We start from the raw sequence: 21,117 nt of genomic DNA, 5'->3' as shown, positions 1-21,117 counted from the left end.
AACTCGCTCAAATCCTTACGCTTGTCCATTTTTCCTGCTTCTAACACATCAACGTTGAGGACAAAATGTTCACTTGCTGCCTAATATATCCCACCCACTAACAGGTGCCATGATGAGGAGATAATCAGTGTTATTCACTTTACCTGTCAGTACTCATAATGCCTGATCGGTGTATCGTTGTGTGATAGAGCTGGGCTTGTCTTTGATATCACATATGGACTAGAACATATGATCTATGTAAACATTTAAGAATGAGTAAAAATATCTTGGCAGAAATTGTCACAGTTGATTAGCACTGACAGTAAGGCATTTATAAACATTCTGTAAGCAAACTTGTCAGGATGTTAGCCATCTAGATTAGCAGTGAAGATGATTAGCATTTATCAGGATGTTAGTGATTTAGACTACCAGTGAAGATTATGAATATCTATAAACATGACATAAAACTCCTGTCAGGATAGATAAACAGATTGCCGTGAATAAATACTTATTCAAATGTAATACTTTCAAATAATATACATTTATAATTCTGTATATTTATAGAAATCATCTCAGGATGTTTGTCTAGACTAGCAGTCAGAAGATTATGATTAAAATGCCTTAAAGTCCAGTCAGGAAGTCTGCCAGGGTGTTAGCCATCTAGATTAGAAGTGAAGATGAGCATTTATAAATATGACTTAACAAGAAATCCAATAAGGATGTTAGCAGTCTAGATTAAGAATATTTAAAAAAATCTTATGAGAAATCGTCTGATGTTTGTCTAGATTAGCAGTGAAGGTTTATAGCAGTGAGTATTTATAAATATGACTTAAAATTCAATGAGAAATCCTGTCAGGATTTTAGTCATTTAGATTAACAGTGAAGATTTTATCATTAATAAATATGACTTGGAAATCTTTTCAGAATTTCTATAAGGATGTAAGTGATTTAGATTAGCAGTGGGTATGTAAGGTATATCTTATATATCTTCTGAGAAATCCTCTAAAGATGTCTATTTAGACTAACAGTGAGTATTTATAAAGGTGACTTAAAAATTCCTGTCAGAAATCCTGTCAGGGTGTTAGCCGTCTGGATTAGCAGTGAAGAAGATGAGCATTTATAAATATAACTTGAAAATCCTGTGAGTTTAGCTTGTTGGATAACTGTTTATGGATGCGTATGCAAATGTATATATATATATATATATATATATATATATATATATATATATATATATATATATATATATATATATATATATATTCTAAACATTTAAAAAAATTCCTATCAGAAATCCTGTTAGTGTCCCATTTAGAATAGCAATGAAGATGGTGAGCATTTCTAAATATGACTTAAAATGCAGTGTGAAATCCTGTCAGGATATTAGCAGTTTAGACTAACAGTGAAGGTGAGGAGCATTTATAAATATGGCTTCAAATCCAGCGAGAAATCCTGTCAGAGTGCATCTATATCAGCAGTGGCGATGATTAGCATTTATAAAAATCCTGCCAGAAATTCTCGGCTATGTCATGTTAGCAAGTTGGCTAGATACATTAACAGTGAATAACCATTCATAAATATGACTGAAAGATCCTGTCAGGATAGCTAGCTGGATAAGCATGCATGGATGATTATTCAAGTTTAAGATTTACATATAGGGACTCAGATACATGCCCACAGTCATGTCTAGGGACTCAAACCTCTGTGAGCTGCAATCTGCAAACACACCAGATTGGAAATCCCAGTGCTCCATTAACACAGCTATTTAATTACAGGAGGGTTTTTTCCTCTGTTCAGCAGTTTAGGAGGAACAGTAGCTGGGGGATGTTTATGCTTTGCAAATAATGTTTAAATGAAAGATCACTTAGCCAGGTTAAACATTTTAAAACATTTGAAAAGCACAGCAGCCAGGAAGGGTCCGAATCTGAAGTTAATTGCGTTGTGTCAGAATTTATTCAAAAAATCATCAATAACATCCTCCCCCTCTCTCCTGTAATATACATTGGTCAACACACACGCCTCCGCCTCTCTGACACCTCCCTCAGGGAAACATTAATCCATAAGATCTTTTACAGCACTATGACACACATACACACACACACACACACACCATAAATCCTGTGCCACGTTCCTGTAATATGCCGAGCACACTATAGGTCTGTGGAAAGGACTTGACGTTCTACTACTAACTGGTCACCTGTTAAAACTAAAACAAACTAAAAATAAAAAAGTAATTCTACTGTGTTTTCTTTTCTTTTTTTTTGACACACGAGTAATCAGAGAACCTGGTGTGAAATGTTTTTCTGCCTCTTTGCCGTGTATTTATGTTGAAACTAATGAATTTTGAAGCTGACTTTAAAATTACCTTTCAAGGTCTTTGCTTTGGTTCGGAATAAGTTTCAGTTCATTTCTGCTAAGCTCATGTCAGATATCTGTGCTGTACTGTATTCTATGCACAATTTGCTTTTAACTGGAAGAAGTTGCCAACTTCTTTTGACCAAACATTGGATATTAATAATAAAACATATATAATGAAATCAATTTTTAACTCTTGGCATCAATAAGCATATCAAAACAGAATCAGTGATCAGGGCTAATGCTTGTGAAGCTTTCAGTGACTTATTAGGTTATGTCTATTGTCTATTCTCAGGGGCAGCAGCAGACATTTTGCACATCCTGCCAGCTTAATGCAATGCCAACAACCAACCCTCTTGGATGTCCTGTTACTACCCCTGTACCCCTGTTCCTGTCCCCACTAATGATGATGCACAGATGTTCCCATATCATTCTCCAAGTCTAAACATTCTTGTTTTTTTTTCCTCAGCTGGCCTCGTCAGCAAGTCTCTCTTCATTTACGCTGTTCAGTGACGAGAGATTCTTCTCAAATTGATCATGATGTGACAACTGCAACAATTTGCTTATCGGTCTTTCAAGAACGAACTGTTTGTCACATGCTGTATAATGTGGATTGCTTTTAAGATAGAAACAATAAAACTAAGATTTGTGTTTTTCCATGGCCTTTTTCTTCTAGGTTGTGTCTCCAGTACACCGATATTCCAGATGAAAAGTGATAATTGCCATGCTGATAAATTTCATGTGATGTTTTGAGTGATTTGTTTAGCTGTAATGTAAAATATGGAGCAAAAGAACAACATTAAAATTAAGTTTTATCTTTGTCTTCAAAAGCCAGCAACAGTTTTGCTCAAATTATTTCCTGGCCTTTGCTGATAATTTTTCCACACAGTTTCTTTTCACAAAGTGTCGTACTTTTGACTTACAGCCTATACTAGCAACACAAGGACCTGAATTAAATCTAGCTACGAAATGCAGTTTTCATCTTTATTGTTAGGATCACTGAATGATTAACTGAGGTCTTTTAATGAGGTGTCTTTGGGTGGATTGAGGTAAATAACAATCTGAGAGTATATTATATACTGTATATTCCTAATCTGACTTCTCTGCTCCAGCATTTGCACAAACCAAATAACCATCACACCTGAGCGTATAAGCTGGAAGATTTTTCAGAGGAAAAGTACACAGGTTAGCCTTTCTGCTGTTCAGTTTGCAGCAACACCCTTTCTCATGCCCTTTCACAGATTAAACTCACAGTGGTTTAATCTGCTTGCCTTTCATTGGCCTTGGTCTACTCTGTCCCACAGGCCTGCATACGTCTAGCATCTCAAACGTTCAGCCTTTGTGCCACACCATTGTACATCATTAGCCTTTCATTCCCCTCCCTCTGAGTCCAACTCCAATGCAATTAAAGCCATTTGTCAGTGTTTGACCACAGACATCTTAGAGAGCCAGGAGAGGGAGAGAGAGAGAAGATCAAAGTAGGTCAGTGTTTATTGGAGAGTTTATAACAGGAACAGAGGAGTGAAGACTGTTCACAGCATGCAACCTCTCACCTCTCTCCTGCAGGGGAAGCTTGGGACAAAAATGATGGACTAAAATTGTCCATCCAGACAACCGAAAGCAGCAAAGCTAAACTAGTCTGGCATGTGAATGACACCCAGAACGCCTGGGAAAGCTAAATGTGAGAGCATACTGTGGTCATATGAAGACAGCATCAACACCAATGAATCTTTGAATCTTGATTCTAGTTCCTATAATACTGCTGCCTAAAACATTCTTGAGTCATTACGACCTTTATTAAATCACTCTCTAGCTTCATTACACAATGAGCCAAATATATTGATTGTTTATTAGATGCGTGTTTGAGTGCCTTGCCTTGCTTTTATTAAATCGTGGCCATGCTTATGCATTCCACTGTGGAATAATAAAAAGTTCAGTCAGATATTATTGTGTGTTATCGCATCTTTGTGAACTTGCGTACAAAACCAACATCACACAGACATCTGGGTGAATTTTTAAAGCCGTTCTTGTTAAATCTCGGCATGGGAGAAAACGCTGGATGGTTTCTGTGATGCTCCTAAAAATACAGCATAACACAATAAATTGTCTGCCTGTTCCTCAATATTCCAGCTTTGAAAGTGTCTGAGTGCTGTGAATCTCAGCAGTGTCTACTTAGAGACAACAGGCAGCTTTGTTCTGTTCTTATGTGGCTTTATAGCTGACTGGTGGGGAGTAAGAGGATGGAGTCAATAAGCTGCAGGGTCTGTTTGGTAATCTCTCCACACTCCTGATTACACACAGGGACTCATCTATTCAGCTCTCATTTGTTTGTCTCAGCAGCATGCCGTGTTGCTGGATAACACTAATTCACTTCAGATTCCATCACTTAGTGAATGAAAAAGACAATTTCGGATGTGTCAGGCTCAAATGGTTTACAAAAATATATGAGTTGGCAAGCCAACAGCTATAAAGTACTGAGGATTATCAGGGGTATCAGGATGCCCAACTGTAGCCTGTGTCTAAAGTCTAACACAATTTGGTGGGCCATGTTTTTAATGAAATGTACCAGGCTCTGCAGCAAAAGTCTCATGAGGCTATTATTTTTGTACTGTGTGAAATAAATGTCCAACACTGGGTTAACGAGCATGTGTTAGACCTTCCTATCTCAGACAGGTGAGGAAGCAGATGTTCCTCTGTAAATATTGCTAGTGACTGAAGTGAGTGCAAACACTTATTATCACCCAAGCATTAAATATTTGCCTTTATTTATTCACCCAGAATTAAAAAACATTTTTATGTTAGCACTGTTGCCTCTTTCACAAATTACACACTCTAATTATTTGCCTTAAACATGTGACTGGAGAATCCAACCATATAGCTGATATTCATTTGCATCATTACATCCATCCAGTTGATGTGAGGTTCCGAGGCACTGGTTTATAAAGTTGAAACTGCTCAACATTACAGAACTGAATAAAGCAGGTTTACGGGGAAAAAACTGTCATGAAATCTACTCACATTAAAACTCCGCCACAGGCATAATGTGATTTTATGGCATTGAGAATGCCACAGGCATCAGTTTTGCACATTTTGTCATATCACATGTCTTTTTGGCTCAGATATTGAGAGCATTGACTCATAATCAAAAATTTGATTCCACACAGGAGCTGGAGAGCAGCACAGACCAGGCTGTCCTGGTACACTGCTAAATTTAATATGTTTCATGCTGTTGATGTTAGGCTTAACTGAACTCAAAGCGATGACCTTGGACTTGAAGTTCCTTCTCAATTTGTTAGAAGACACAGTTTGCTGACTTCCTTTAAAAGAAGCTAATTGTATACAGTTACTTGGACTTCTTCTGGGATTCGCGTAGTAGATTTCTTTTCTTTTTTAATTGTGTAGGTTGGCTGGGTAAAGGTTAGCACAGCAGCTAGCTTGCTAGTTAGCAGCATTTAGGTACAGCTTTGGTTAAAAAAAATGTCCTCAGTTTTAGCCTTCATTTCTGCTGTAGTAATGAAATGGTCTTTATGCTGACAAAGGCAATTCCTTTAAGAGATAAATGTCTACTCTGTTATATAAGCTTTGTTGGTTTTTGTTCTTCATTCACCCAGACCAGCGTATAGCTATATACAAATAACAACTAATCCAAGTGACATGTTAAGCCTGACTAAATAAATTGTGCCAAATCCTGGACAAACAATTTCTGCACTGCTGTGTATTAGCTGGAGCAGTAGGTGCAGAAGAGGAGTGGGGTTCAGGGGCCTTATTTCCAGTAGATTAAATATTCATTACAGTTTTAGTGACAGGCTTGTCATGTTTATTGCGTCATATAAAAATCTGGGAAAAGGTCTTTCAGGAAGCAGAGTGAAAGTAACTTTTTTATAGCCAGCCACATTTCTCTCCAGACATCTAGCAAGGTAATTTCTCTCGCACCTAAGACGCCTCCTTCACCTTTATATATTCTCTCTCTTTAGCACCTGCCTCGCCAAAGTCATTACTGGAATTACGGCTGATCGATAATTTGTTATGTATCTGTGTCTGCCTGTCAAGGTGGGCAATTAAGTCTTGTCAGAAAAGAGCACACTGAAAACACTTCTCAGAGTCTGTGGCATACAAAGTACATTTGTGAGTTAGAAGAAACATTGAGCAGAAACGTCGAGCCTGGCTAGTGAAAGAAATGTATAAATGGGTTTAATTAACCTTCAGCCTATTTAATATTTGGCAGTGCTGCTATTGTGACAGTCATTAGCAGCAGCCAAAACACATCAATCCAAGAATAGTTTTGTCAAAGACTTATAATGTCCTCTGAAATGTAATGAATGATTGCAGTAGTCATTACAGGACTATTTAAATATTACATTAGGCTGCGAGCTGTGTCTGTCCCTAATTATTATTAATAATCTAATTTTGGTTTATTAGGGAACATACAGCAACACATTTTCTGTGTGTAAAATAAAAAAAAATCTGTTTATCATATCATATCACAAGGACTGTCCTTCTTGTCTGAATACAATTCTAGTACAAATGACTGTGAGGACAAGTGAAGTACTGGACTTTTGTGGGGGGTTTTTTTGTTCAGTTCCTTTACTGTGCTATAAAATCTCAAATGGGAAGCTTTAAATATGCTGTTGAACCACAGCCAGTGTGAACTCTCACAACCTGGAGCCATTTCCTTTAAACCAATCAATTGCTTAACTAAATTAGTTTTCGTTGCAGTGTGAGGATCTAATCCACTCATGACAGTGGTAAGCACAAGAGTCTCATTTCCTGTCTGAGATGTTTGGCTGGTTTCCCTCACTTTCTTCTTTTCACTAAACCTTGCTGTCTTTTGGGTTGGAAGTTGATCAATTCCAGTAAATCAATAAGACCTTGGGTGAGACTTTTGGTTCTGTAGGTTGAATTTTCCAGAACTACAGCAATAAGTAAATATGTGGACATGATCAGGTATTGCAATGATTTGGGGGGAAAATCAAAAGGAAAAGGAAGTACTGTCTGGGGATAATATGAATTTTTCCCTCTTATTCTGCAATACTGTACATTTGATGTAAAAGAATGTATATTTCTACATAAACATCTCGGTTTTATGAAATATATTTTGCTTTAAAAATATGTTTAAAGTGTTAAATATGTAAAGGTATTTCTAAATAAATGTAGTGGATAGAAAATTCTGTGAAACGCTGTTTGGCTAGATGACCAGCATATAGACAGGAAATACTTTAACAGGAAAGGTCCAGCATATGAGAATTTTATTTCCCAGCTCCACAGACCGGAAAAAGTCTTACTTATTATATAGTGAATCTTTTAACATTTACACATACACTTGAGCTTGCTGTTTCTATTTGCATAAGCTACACTGTAAGGCAGCTCTCTGGGTTTCTTTATCTTCATTTCCTCAAGAGTTATTTTTTTGTCCATCTACTACCTTGGGGAACTTGTCTGAACCAGAGACACATTATTCCTTAAACGTCTCTCTCTCTTCCTCGATATAATTCTTTCTTCTGGCTGGTTGTCCTCCTCTTTTTCCTCTTCACTGTGTTTTTACACAGGGGTCTATATTTTAGTGTGGCTGGGGAGCGGCTGTACAAGGCTTGTTCGTCTCTTAATCAAAGCAAGAGATGTTATTAGTGAGGAGCGGGTGGAGCAACCTGGCTTACCCCAGGGTAATCAATTTGCAGTGGCAGATGCTCAGAGGGGGAAAAATCTGCAGGCTGCACAACAGCTGCTCTTACTTTCTGCCTACCAGTCAGCTGGTTTTCTTTACCTCCATCAGTCAGGTGCTCTTTGAACTGGAGTCACTCGAACTATTTGCTTTTCCAATTAGAAGTCATGCACTTCAGGATGGGTTCGTGTAGAAACGTCTGAAGATCTGAGCTCTCGGCTCTATCTCTTGTCCTCCATCAGTGACAGTGTCAACTGATATTGTTCCACTGGGGTAATAATAAGCTGCCAGCTATAAAAGGAATATTTAGAGAGCAAAGAAAGTCATTTTCTTTTCATTTTACTCCTCACTCTCTGGCCCTGACACAGGTCTGGCATGTGGTAGACACAGACTGTGTTCCACAGCACCAGCAGCCATCAAGAAAAGGCAGATGGCACGATCTTGGCAGCTGGCCAAAAAAAAAAGTTTTCCGCAACAAGAGCATGATGAATTGTAACTAAATTAGTCAGTTTGTTGATAAATAGAGAGCAGATGAGCCGAATGGCAAAAAGCATGAAATGTGCAGATTGAACAAAGATGAAGAATAAAAGGATATCCATGTTGGGATGGATGGGGAATTAGATGATATCTGTGCTCCTGGATGTTGAGCCACCTGGCTATCTGTGCTTTAAACGCTTTTATACTGAGACACATACAGACAATAAGTTCACAACCTGGCAATCTATATGATGTCTTACCTTGTCTTTCTGGAAATCTCTTATTATAGTGGAAGGACAGACTACTGTTTCACTTTTTCTTGTCAAGTGCAGCAAAGGACTTTGACAGATGGCAAGTAGTTTGCTCGTCCATACTGTTTTAAGAGCTGGCCTCCTGAAGTGGCTATTAAACTACATAGAAGAGAGAGAGAGAGAGAGAGCTGGGCTAGTGCACTTACCCAAGGAAGAGACAGGACAGATCTAGAACAGATTTTTTCCATGTTCAGAATGATACATGGAATTGTAACTGGTAGGAATTGAAAAAGTAAAGGACTTCTATTCCTCTATTCTTTTCTACTTCCTGTCTGTACCATGCTGAGATTGTATTGAGTGAAGCTAGGAGTAGAAGAAAAGGAGGTTGCTGAAACGTAAAATGAATGTCAAGTTTACAAAATGGAAACATTCAGCTCTAATCTCATGCCTGAGTAAAAAAAAATGAAGAACAACAAGCAGAAATAAGTTCTTCAGCTGAAGAACAGACTCAGTGGGAAAACTGTGATGAAGTGTGCAATGCTGCCAAGCAGCTTTAACACACACTAAAGCATGACATACAACATAATGTTTCACTGGTGTCTTCACTTCAGACCAAGGTCATTTATATACAGGAGGATTTAGATCAGAACAGTTAGATTGAAAAATAAACAGCATGAGGCAAAACAATCTAGCATTATTGTAAATGTAGAGTCAAGCGCACTTATGATGCTGATATAAAAATGACAGCAGGCCTGTGCTATTAATCTAAACTGAGATAGGTGCCATAACAAGGAGAGAGTGTGGTGAAGCAAGGAGCGAGGGAGTCTCAGGTCTCATGAAGGTCTTGCTGGAAATGGCTGGATTGAAGTGTATGGGGGAGTTGGATTTGCTCATTCTCCAGCATAGGGGAAGAATTTTAATGTTTCCATTAAAATGAACTCTACTGGGTTAAGACAGCCTAAAATTGTCTCTATAGCCTTAAATTCCCTATTCTAAAAAATAGACTCCTAAAATTCTCTCTCTCTCTCTCTCTCTCTCTCTCTCGCTCGCTCTCTCTCTGTCTCTCTCTCTCGCTCTCTTTATTGTCCTGCCTTTATTAGCTTATTTTCAGCTTGAATAGGGAGATCAGAAAAATAGACATAATTTGTCCCACAAATAGTGAGAAAACAGTGGGATAATTGTGGAGTTTTATTTCCCGCTCTTTGCTGTCTCGAAGCAGGGAGATTAATGTGTGTCCTCTAGAACACAGTAGACCATTTCCTGAAGGAGTGCAGCGCCTTTCTCATGTCTTTCTCTGTAGCAGGAAGAGGCTCAAGCACCACATAATTACAGAGACCCTGATATCTCAAAGCTCATTTACAGCGCATCAGAGTTAGCGAGATAGTGTTACTTTCCTTATGAAGAGGAAGGATGAGACGTGATTCATTCTGCGATGAAGCAAAAACACTTCGATATATAGGTTTCTTCAAATCAGTGCTAGGAGTTTTATAGATAAGATAAGATAAGATAAGATAAGATAAGATAAGATAAGATAAGATAAGATAAGACAAGATAAGATAAGATAAGATAAGATAAGATAAGATAAGATAAGATAAGATAAGATAAAAGATACAAACATACATCCACATGTTTGAGTTGACAATACTGTATAACTTAATGCTGACATTATCTATGTCCAGATGTGCAAATTGCATAGTGATAGATGTAACCATTCCATTGCTGAATGCTGTGATGCCAAAGGCTCCACATGATGGTTTATAGGTTCATTAACAGAAGCCAAGCTCTGAATCTGGTTTCATTTTTCAGTTCCAAAAAACACCCCGTGACCCCTATACGCATTTGTCCTGATACCCCAACCCGCCATGTGAGCTTTATGAAGTGGAACCAGGGCTGTATGTATCACACTAGATTAATATGGCCATTTCTCCTGAGCATGTCACTGGCTGGATTTGGCCTTGTGTGAGAAATCAATGGCAAAAATGATCAGGAGTCAACCATCTGCAGTGTGTGTGTGTGTGTGTGTGTGTGTGTGTGGGTAAAGGGGGCATTGAGCAAGGCAATGTGCTGTAAACATAGAGGAGGCTCATTAACTGTGGTGTGAAAAACAATATGTGTATCAACACTGCTGAGAGATCTTACACAAAAAGAAAGACATAGAGGGTGTGTGTGTGTGTGTGTGTGTGTGCATACAGGGACATGCATTTATGCAACTCTGTATCTGTGCTTGTTGGCACTTACCTTATGGTACAGCTATTATTTGATATTCCGTGTGAATTACCCTCAATGCAATCAATAGAATCGTCTTTTTTATTTTTTAAATCTGACACTATAAATAGCTGTAAAGGGGAATCTATGAATCATGTACGTGAAGGTCAGTGTGTGTATCAGTGCATCAGTGGTATCGCTGTCTTTCTCTACTTCATACATGACACACACAAAACTGATAGCCACACAGGGTAACACTTTATAATAACTGCACACTATTAAGCATTAGTTAAGCGTGAGTACATACTTTATTAATCATTTACAAAGCACTTGCTTCTATATTAATATGCTTTAGTTTATAAATGTCATAATAAATGCTTTATCGTTGATCAAAAAGCATATATATAAATATATATTAATTCAGGTAGATACCCATTTACTAGTTGTTAGTTAACTATTTCAGTGAGCTCATCTAAAGCGAGGATGATCTATGCCTTTTAAAGCAATTGCAAATGAGATTTAAAGACTCAGTTATCTTCTCAACAGAAAAAGGAAACAATCACAGCAAAGAGTGGCACAGTAAATAGAAATATTTATTCCATGATGCAAAAATAGAACTGTAAAACTTTACGTTTGATATAAAAGCAAAAATAAACCTCTCGTAGAAAAATCTCAAATAAAAATCTTATAAAATGTCACAAAAATCAACAAAATAAGCAACAAACAAAGAGTATTAGCAAAATATCTTTAACAGTGTAAAAGGTTTGAAAGTGAGAATTCAGTGCAGTGCGTGACAAAAAGTGCAAAACTGTAAACCTCCAGAAAATATAACGCTGCAAATTAAATCAAATTAAACCTTAGCAATCTGATATAAGTTCCTGAAACTTGACGGGTGCAGCGAAGTACAGCTCTGTGATTGGAGCACTGACTACCACTGTGTTCCAGTTCACCCCAACACGCTTGAAAGCAGCTGACGTGGTCCCTTTTCTACTGAAGTGGTGAAGAATCTTCTTTCTGTGCCCCTCTGATGAGGAGGTCTTAGTGAAGGAGTCAGACATAGTATCAGAGGAGGATTCATCTGATCTGTCACTAGAGGAATTTGAAGACAAGGGAGATGGATGGAACCTGCGTCTCCTTTTTTAAGAGCTGTTAAATAGATACAAATACATAAGACCCACAGTTAGCAGCACTTGGCACACTGGAACACAAAGCTAATCTGACATAATAAATTCACTGTACTATAATTTCAATTCATTTTGTCTGTAGGGAGACTTACCTGATGCTAGTTGCTCTTTTAGATAGTCTCTTTCCTTGGTCAGCTCATCAATCTTCTCCTTGTGCCACTCTACTTTGCGCTTCCACATCTCCAACTCATGGGATTTTCTGTGGTCTGCCCGCTGTGCCATGGGGGCCATGGACACACCTGGTTGAAAGTATTTGTACATTATTCAATGGATTTAGAACGTTCTGTTAACTTTACTGTTGTCTAACAAACTCTCATCCTGCACTGCCCCTGTATATTACACAAAGAGAGTGGGAAATGACATTAAAACAGTCCCCTGTTGACAGCTAGGTTTCTGGCTGCCTGAGGATGCATACAGTGCGGTGCATCACATGAGGGAACACATCTCTAGAAGGCCACACCCAGGAAGTGACGCTGTTGTAGCGTAACTTTATACTGATCATCACTTCACACAGCATCAGTGAACTGAATAACCAACACAATACAACATTATTCCACATTGGCTGATAAACCACAGTTGATATTTATTTTTGCTCTTTCCTCGCTCATTTGCAATCAGACTATTTATCTAAATATGTGATTATTTTTGGCATAGACACAAGAAACAGTAACAATGAACAGTTAACAATGACCTAGCATGACTTAGACTTAAATCTGTTGGAGATGGAATCTTAGGATAAGATCATGGATTTCAGTAACTGTTAAATGCCACAATTCATTAATTACAAAGCTAATTAAATAATTCTTCCTTTTGTTTCCTTAGGTTGATGCAGAAGGAATTTGTTGCATTTTTTGTTTGTTGGAAATATTTTTCTGTATAAATGTATGCATTACTACTACTACTACTACTACTACTAGTTTATAATAATAATCATAATGAGTTTATGGTGTATTTTTGTATGGCTGTATTGTAATCTGTGTTGATGTTTTACTGCATTGTTTGCAGGTAGTATTTGTATTTATTTAATAAAATATATTTTATTTAACCGCTTAGTTTTGTATTTTTTTATTGTAAGGCACAAACCTAATTTGCACATGAAAATATAAACGTGTGACAACACTGATAGAGGTTCACCACGATTTTTGTAGGAGCATCTAATTGAACTGATTTACTTGTTGTGTTTTTCTTTAAAAGACCTAAATTATGTCTGTTATCAGGAACACTTTACGTGTTGTCTATTTTTGTAGTTGTGTAGAGTGAGTGAACTAAATTCAGGGGTAGAGCTGCTATATACTTATGTTGTAACCCTGTTGGTTATCCCAGTTTCTTGTCTTGAAGCTTTTCAGTTACAGGAAATAAGATGAATAATGATGTAAATAATAATGATTTGAGGTAATAGGTTACCTCACATGTTTTTGAGCTAACTTATTGGGGATAATAGTGTATGTTTCTAGACTTATGAAGAAGATTGATTGCGTATAGTTTCATTGTTACTGAAGACATTTCACTGAAAGTTCAAATGAATAAGTTAAGCGAGCTTGGGCGCTAGAAACAAACAAACAAACAAACAAACAACAAACAAGCAAGCAAAAACATCCGGGTTAGTGTGTTTATCCCTGCCACATTAGACTGTAACCCAGGTTACAGAACAGAACAGAATCCGAACAGAATCGTGACGTTATCTGTGACGTTTTATACTGATCGCGCTCACGTGAGAGAGACATATCAGAAGATTTCTAACTGGAAACTGCTGAAGATTTCTTATCGGAAACTCGATAATACACACTTTGGGTTTTAGGTGAGTGAGGTTTCTTTTGTGTGTGTGTGTGAAACTGACTGGTGTGTAAACTCACACTGAACACACCAGAGATTAAAAGTGTATTTAGGAGATGAGTCTATGGCCGCATTTACAACATAAAATACTACTACACTGTAAGCCCGGGGTTCATGTCTAAATAAGCAAGTAGAATGTACACAAACTGTTTAAGTCTGAGTGGAGTACTACTAAATAAGTACTACTAAATCTGAGTGTTTTTAAGTTATAACTTTAAGTTAAATGGCTTTAAGAAAAGATGAAGTTGTATAAAGCTCGCGCCTCCTTGTTGCCATGAAGACAGTTTAGCTCGCGCTCTTGACTGCTGCGGATTTCGACCAAACAGACATTTTATACCTTTTCCGCTTTCATTGTTGTATTTGTTCACCCGGGAGGCTGTTTGTGAGCCGTTAAAGCATCACTTCGACGGGACATCCTTTACCTGTTAGCTACCGATTAGCTACTTTTGTCACCCCCGTGAACGAGCCCGTCTAGCGGGCTGCTCCCGGCAGAGGAGGAGGGGGAGGAGGAGGAGGAGGATAGGGACAGTACGACTGTCCCACAGTCTACTGAATTAAGGTTTATAACTTAAACCCAGTTGAGTTTTCATTAAACTTCATTGCTAACATTTTTAAGGCAATTGTTTTGAAGTAAATTCAACTTCTCCGGGCTTACAGTGTATTTCATTAGAGTAATACAGGCAGATATGCAGCACAAACAAAATGGTGGAACAAAATGGTGGAAACACATCAGATATCAGAACCTGTAACACACTGGAATTGGATTTAGGAAAAGAAATGTATTTTTGGAACTTTATATATGAAGAGACTAATCTAGGAAAAAGTCAATAAAACATATTTATGGTGCCCCTACATTATTTAGTGTGATGATGAATTACAATGACTAGAAGAAGCTGGTGTGTCTGCAGTTTAAAATGAATAGAGAATATAAAAACAAACATGTCTTTTCATTCAATTCATTCGAAATAGTTTAACCAAATAACTAGAAACCTCTGCTGCTTTTCCACAGATTTGCAGAAGTTATTAAAGACGATGTCGGTGATAATGATGAATAGATGTGCTGAGGTTTATAAACCTCACCATGAAGAAGAAGCTGATCAATATCCATGCATGAGAGGTAAAACACACTGAAACTCCTGGTCTCCACACCTCGCTCTTCTCTTAGCTACTTACGGCCGTGATTATGACCTCTTTTCTATCTCTGTTTGACTTTAGAATTTTCAGACATGTCCGAAATGTCTGCTAAATACGATGTACTGGATTGTGATGATAAATACATACCTGATGGGCTGAATTTACACTTTCCTGGCCCTCTGATGAGGTGAGACTGTTTTCCCCCTTTAACATGTTTAATGTTTCAGCAGTGAAGTGTGTGTGTGTGTGCAGTAATTCATAGCCTGCTGTTCCAACATCCTTTACAGTAAAAAGATGCAGAAGGAGGACCTGATGAGATTCATCCAGGGGAAAAGTCAAGACTGTTTGCTACACCTGGATGAACCTCAGCAACAGTATAACTATTTCTTCTGGCTGATTATGGAACGCCTCTGTAATGCAACTGGAGTAAGTCCTGGAGTTCATTAAACTGTAAAAGACAAATCATGGTCTTGGGTCTACAAAAGGTGGTGGTAGCTCAGTGGTTAAATTGTTGGACTACTGCTCAGAAGATCATGAGTTTATATTCCAGCACTGTTAAGCTGCCACTGCTGGACCCTTGAGCAAGACCTTTGACTTTCACCTGTATAACTGCTCACTTGTAGTAATGGATGTTGTTCTGGATAAGAGTATTTGCCAAAATTCTGTAAATTTCTACTAGTAACTTTTTCCTGTTAGCTGAGCAAGAATGGTGGGTAGATTAGCTTGCTAAGACATGACTTGTTTTTAGAAGACTAGGCTAGGTTTAGGACTGAAAAAGTGGAATTATCTGCCTGAACTAAATGGTATAAGCTATGTGTTACAAAAACACATCACTTGTTTTATTGGTGTTGTTTTTGAAGTTTGTTGAAAAGTATGTGCAGATTTGATGGCTGTTCTTAGCAGATCAACTTAGAGATTAAGTGTTTTTAAAAAAGGGCATGAATGGATAAATATCTGTATATATTAAAGATATTTTTCTTTTACAGAGTATAACGATGGCTCAAGTCGCCCCGGTCCTCTTCAAGGGCTATAGTGTTCTGAGGAGAACAGCGCCGAAAGTGAGTGTATCCTCATCGCCTTCTCTCTGCATTATGTGTATTGTTTTTGTCAGTATCACACGGACTAACGTGACACTTTCTGCTACAGCTCAGGCATGCTAAGAACTGGGAGAACTGGTGTCTTCCTCTGGCGGGTCTTTTATGCTCCAGTGCTCCAGAAGATGAACTCAGAAAATCTGTTGTTAACATGGGAGATGAATTTGGTATGGATATCCTCCACAGTATTTTTCTGTAATGAACATGTAACTGCTAACACCGTCCACTTTATTAGGAACACCTGGTCAGTGTCAGTTTTAGTATATCAGCAAATTGATTGCTTGTGGTGTGTGAGTTTAATGGAGAAATAGATAAATGTACAGGTGTTCATAACAAGGTGGACCGTGGTGTATATTATGAACTCTGGGCTGGTTTTTGAACATGGATCCTCACGTGTGTTTGGTTTTTCATCTTCAGTCTCCAAAGGATGGATCTATGCAGCACATATCTGCTACGTGTTGGCACGCATGGAGCTGGGATTACGTCATCAATTTCACTTGATTGGATGTGATGGGTAATTATGAGTGTGTGTATTTATGTGTGTGTGTGTGTGTTTATTTTCCTCTTTTAACACATTATTCTTTTTGCACAGTTTAAATGTACCACACAAGAATACAGCCAAGAGGGAGGCTATTGAGAGAACTGAGGTCTATGAGTACCTGCTGTCTCTGACCTCAGGGTCCGGCCAGATAGTCTTCCAGGTTGGAATTTCTCTTTATTTCTTTGTAAATGACAGATGTAACAAGGAAGCATCATACTAAGGATGAACAATGTTTTTTTGGTTTTAGGAGTTCAAATTCCTTCATGCCTACATGCTAGCCAAAGCTGGACTTCATGTTCAGGCTCTTGAGTACTGTGAGATCATCGCTACAATGGTCCTCAGATTTCCTCGCTGTGTCAGTGGGGGAACCGTAAAGGTGGCTATAGAGGTAAATAAGATCATTCCTTTTGTGAAATGGCTCAGAGGTTTGGAATGTAAGTCTTCATCTTACTTTTATTACTCTTCCTGTCTATCTTGTAGCTCTGTGAGAAGCTGCTTCAACAGAAGAAAGAAAAAGAACCTGAGTGGCTGTTAAAATTTCAGCAGCTGCTCCAAGACGGTTCAGACTTTTCTAGCTCCGGTTCTCTGGATAGCCCTGAGTTCCACCCTTCAGATCACGGTAAGTTACAATCCACAGAATTGTATATTTCACTGGAGAGAGAAATGTTGATGTTTATTATAAAGTAAAAAGCTAGAACAGCGTTATGTACAGCCAGCCTAACATTAGTCAGATATGAACAGAGCTCAGCTAGTAGGAACAATGATTTTTAAATGTTTATACTGACTGATTGTAAAGTTTTGAGATGCTCCATATGCAGAGTGTTTAAGCAGGGAAGATATTTCTCTTACAGAGACAACTGGATTATTACAAAATAGCTGAAAATACATTGAACTTACTTTCTGATTCATTTTTCTATTCAGACTGTAATATTAACTCCAGGTGCTCATATTCATCACACTGTACTCAGAGACACGTGTAATAACGACACGGTCATATAATCGCCATCGACAAACCTCTCATTTGTGAGACGACAGGAACATGAGACTCTTTCATTCTTATTTTTATTGAACTGAATTATTGTGTGTGTAACAGATGAGTTTGATTCCCGGTACACTATGGGAGAGATGCTGGGGAGAGGAGGCTTCGGCTCTGTCTACGCTGGAGTCCGTAAGGCAGATGGGAAAAAGGTAATAGGTCTACTGTTATTGTAAAACAAACAAACAAAAACAAAACAATGTATTATTTCAGAATAATACAATTTTTCAGGATTTACATACTGATTGGTTGGTGGAATTCACCTTTGAAACTGGTGGAAGTACAAACACTGAAAGTAAAACATTTCCTGCTGTATGGAGGTGTTTGTCCTCTCCGAACATTTTAGCTGTGAATCGTTCTAGTCTCTTAGAAATGAGAAAACCCTGCAGCACATGATATCTTTGTAGAGGCGGCGTCAAGTTCCACACAACAGTCTCAGTCAATTAATACACATAAACAAATGTAGTGTATATGTCTATGTAGAAATGATACTCATTAGTAAAATGATGAATTGTTTAAGTGATTCATTCTGTTTTCTCCATGTCAACAGGTTGCCATTAAATTTGTCCTCAAATATTTCGCCACAGACTTCCTCACCATCGTAAGTAAACTTTTGAGATCCTGCAGAGTAGCAATAAGGTGCAAATCGCAGTCACGTTATAGAGATTTAGACCAGAATGATCCTTTCCTTGTTTCTGCTGCAATCAACACAAACTACTCACCTCTCAATCATCTTTCCGATTCCAATTTTATTACTGATTATTCATAATAGATATCAGAGGAAGACCGATCTAAAGTCAGTGCCATTTCAGTTCTTCTCCAGTGAACCACCTCTGAATACCACGATTTAGACGTATTCACTCCATATCCATGCTAACCATGCTAGCCCATGCTAACCAAGTGTGTTTGTAATTTTAGCCTGGAGAGACAGACAGCCTGCCTATGGAGGTGGCATTAATGAAGATGGTGTCCACGCCTACTCGCTGTGACAATGTGGTGGAGCTGCTGGACTGGTTTGAGACGTCCGAATCCTTCATCATGGTGCTGGAGCGACCTGACCCCTGCATGGACCTGGCCCAATTCAAGAGAAATAACAACCGCCGGGTGCCTGAATCGGTGGCTCGAAAGGTCATGCGGCAGGTGGTTCAAGCCACTCGTCACTGCAGCGATCGTGGAGTTTTTCACAGCGATATCAAGTGTGCAAATATTCTGATTAATCCGGACACGTTGGAGGTGAAGTTGATCGACTTCGGCTGCGGTAATTTGCTAACGGACGAGCCCTTTATGAGCTATGCAGGTCAGTACAGAATATATATATATATATATATATATATATATATATATATATATATATATATGGGACACAGTGAAATAGAGAATGCAGTGCAGAATTGTGAATTTCTTTTTCTCTTGCTTTTCACTCAGGCACTCCATATTATTGGCCTCCTGAGTGGGTACTGGACAGAAAATATTTTGTTGTTCCTGCTACCATCTGGAGTCTGGGTCTGGTCCTGTTTGACCTGGTCTGCGGAACCCTGCCCTTTAATAGTGATGAGGAGATTACCAAGGGCTGTCTGAAGTTCGCTCCTGATGTGTCTACTGGTAAGAAAATGCAGAGGAATCACTTTTAATGATTCTTTTATATCAGTGAAATTTTATATCTCAACCCTTGTCTCGTCACTGCTTATACAGAGTGCCGTGGCTTGATAAAGTGGTGCTTGGATAAAGAACCTGAAGGGCGGCCAAGTTTTGATGGAATCCTGAGACACGACTGGTTTAAGGAGGGATGTGAGACCACGGTGTAGGTGAGACAGAATTAAACAGACATAATCACACTGAATAAGACTAAAATATAGATGTAATAATAGTCTAGTGCACAGGGATTGTACTGAATCAATATGGAGGCATGTAACAGAGATTGCTGTATTGTTGCTGTAATGTTTGTTTTTTGCACACCCCTCTTAAGGACATCTGGATGAACTGTTCATAAAAAAAAATAAAACAAAATATAAAAGTCACATGTGGTCTTTATTGAATCAGTTAGTTAACAGTTAGTCTTAATGTCAGATAAGTAAATATAGTGGTGGAGAATAAAAATCAGTGATTTCCTTCAGACAAGCCTTAGTGTGGCTTTTGTTCCATTGACCAGAGTGCTGTCTGATAACAAGGCATGCGTGTGTGTGTGTGTGTGTGCGTGTGTGTGTGTGTTTGCGTGTGTGTGTGTGCACGTGTTTTGCCATTGTGTCTCATTCTGAATGTAAGAAAAGGGGAACTATACTGACAGAGGCATAATTAAAAATTAAACATCCCTTAATTGATAAAAATATGAAAGGCCTGCATTTCCACAGTTAATCATGCTAAAGCTGTTGAATCTGAACAAATCTGTTGCTTCAGGTCTTAGCTAGTCACTGAGCCTGCAACCTAGCATGGCTGGAAATGCACAACAGTATTTTCAAATTTTACCTCAGAGATTTAGCACATGAAGGCACACAGCAAAGCAGGAAAGATCTTATTTTATTTCAGTCACTTGTCAATTTTTTAATGGTTAAAGGGAAACAAACTAGTAATAAATTAATATAGGGCATTCTAGCAATAGTTAACAAGCCACACAACAAAAAAGGCTAGTTGAGCATCAGCTAGTAGCTAGCTAGTGTAAAATGTTCAGTGTGTACAATTAATATTAAAAAGAAAGAAAAGACAATTTTGATGTAAATTTCCCTTTGGGATGAATATAGAAGTATCTATCTATCTATCTATCTATCTATCTATCTATCTATCTGTCTGTCTGTCTGTCTGTCTGTCTGTCTGTCTGTCTGTCTGTCTGTCTGTCTGTAAATAAAAACATGTTGCGAAAAACAACTTGTGAAACAAAAAGCAGTGTAGATGGACTTAAGGGGGGAAAATATGACCCACTGACCAGAAATCTGGTGCACATGTTCATTCTTTTGGCATGACTGGCATGTTTTCTCTTCTTGTTGAAACTAGTTTCTCTTCGGTTTCATGGTTTTTGTAACTTTTTAAACTAATGGTTTAGGCAAATGGTTCATTACATAATTATAGGTACTTTAATTCAATGAAATTCAATGAAATACTATGCAAATGTCGATTTAAATCCCTCATGAGTAAACCACATTTACAGCAAAGAATCCTTTGAGATGACATGAGGAAGAAACCTTAAGACTCCAAATTTTTATTATAATTATTATTATTATTTTTAAAAAGGAGGAAAACAGGGAAAATACAGTGACAGCCTGCAGTGGCAAAAAATGAACAACATACACTCTATTAATAATCCCTAAGACACGCTTTTAGCTGGTCAGAAGCGATGCACCACATCAGTCTCTCGGTAACTCCAGGAGGGTGAAGAGC

At 38.1% G+C, this 21,117-nt stretch overlaps 1 protein-coding gene across 1 annotated transcript; it reads left to right on the top strand.

The window, feature by feature from the left end:
* Positions 1 to 16,072: 16,072 nt before the first annotated feature.
* Positions 16,073 to 19,553, top strand: LOC131370106 (serine/threonine-protein kinase pim-1-like). The gene is made up of 11 exons (XM_058417201.1): positions 16,073 to 16,135; positions 16,224 to 16,338; positions 16,589 to 16,685; positions 16,764 to 16,872; positions 16,960 to 17,100; positions 17,193 to 17,331; positions 17,806 to 17,900; positions 18,299 to 18,349; positions 18,667 to 19,045; positions 19,174 to 19,350; positions 19,441 to 19,553. Exons 1-11 carry the CDS (start codon positions 16,073 to 16,075, stop codon positions 19,551 to 19,553), a joined length of 1,479 nt encoding a protein of 492 aa, XP_058273184.1.
* Positions 19,554 to 21,117: the final 1,564 nt, after the last annotated feature.

This window comes from Hemibagrus wyckioides, linkage group LG02 (assembly GCF_019097595.1).
Source record: "Hemibagrus wyckioides isolate EC202008001 linkage group LG02, SWU_Hwy_1.0, whole genome shotgun sequence".
Lineage (NCBI taxonomy): Eukaryota > Metazoa > Chordata > Actinopteri > Siluriformes > Bagridae > Hemibagrus > Hemibagrus wyckioides.
Note: the sequence above shows the minus strand (reverse complement) of the source record. Positions and strands in the feature narration are given on the sequence as shown.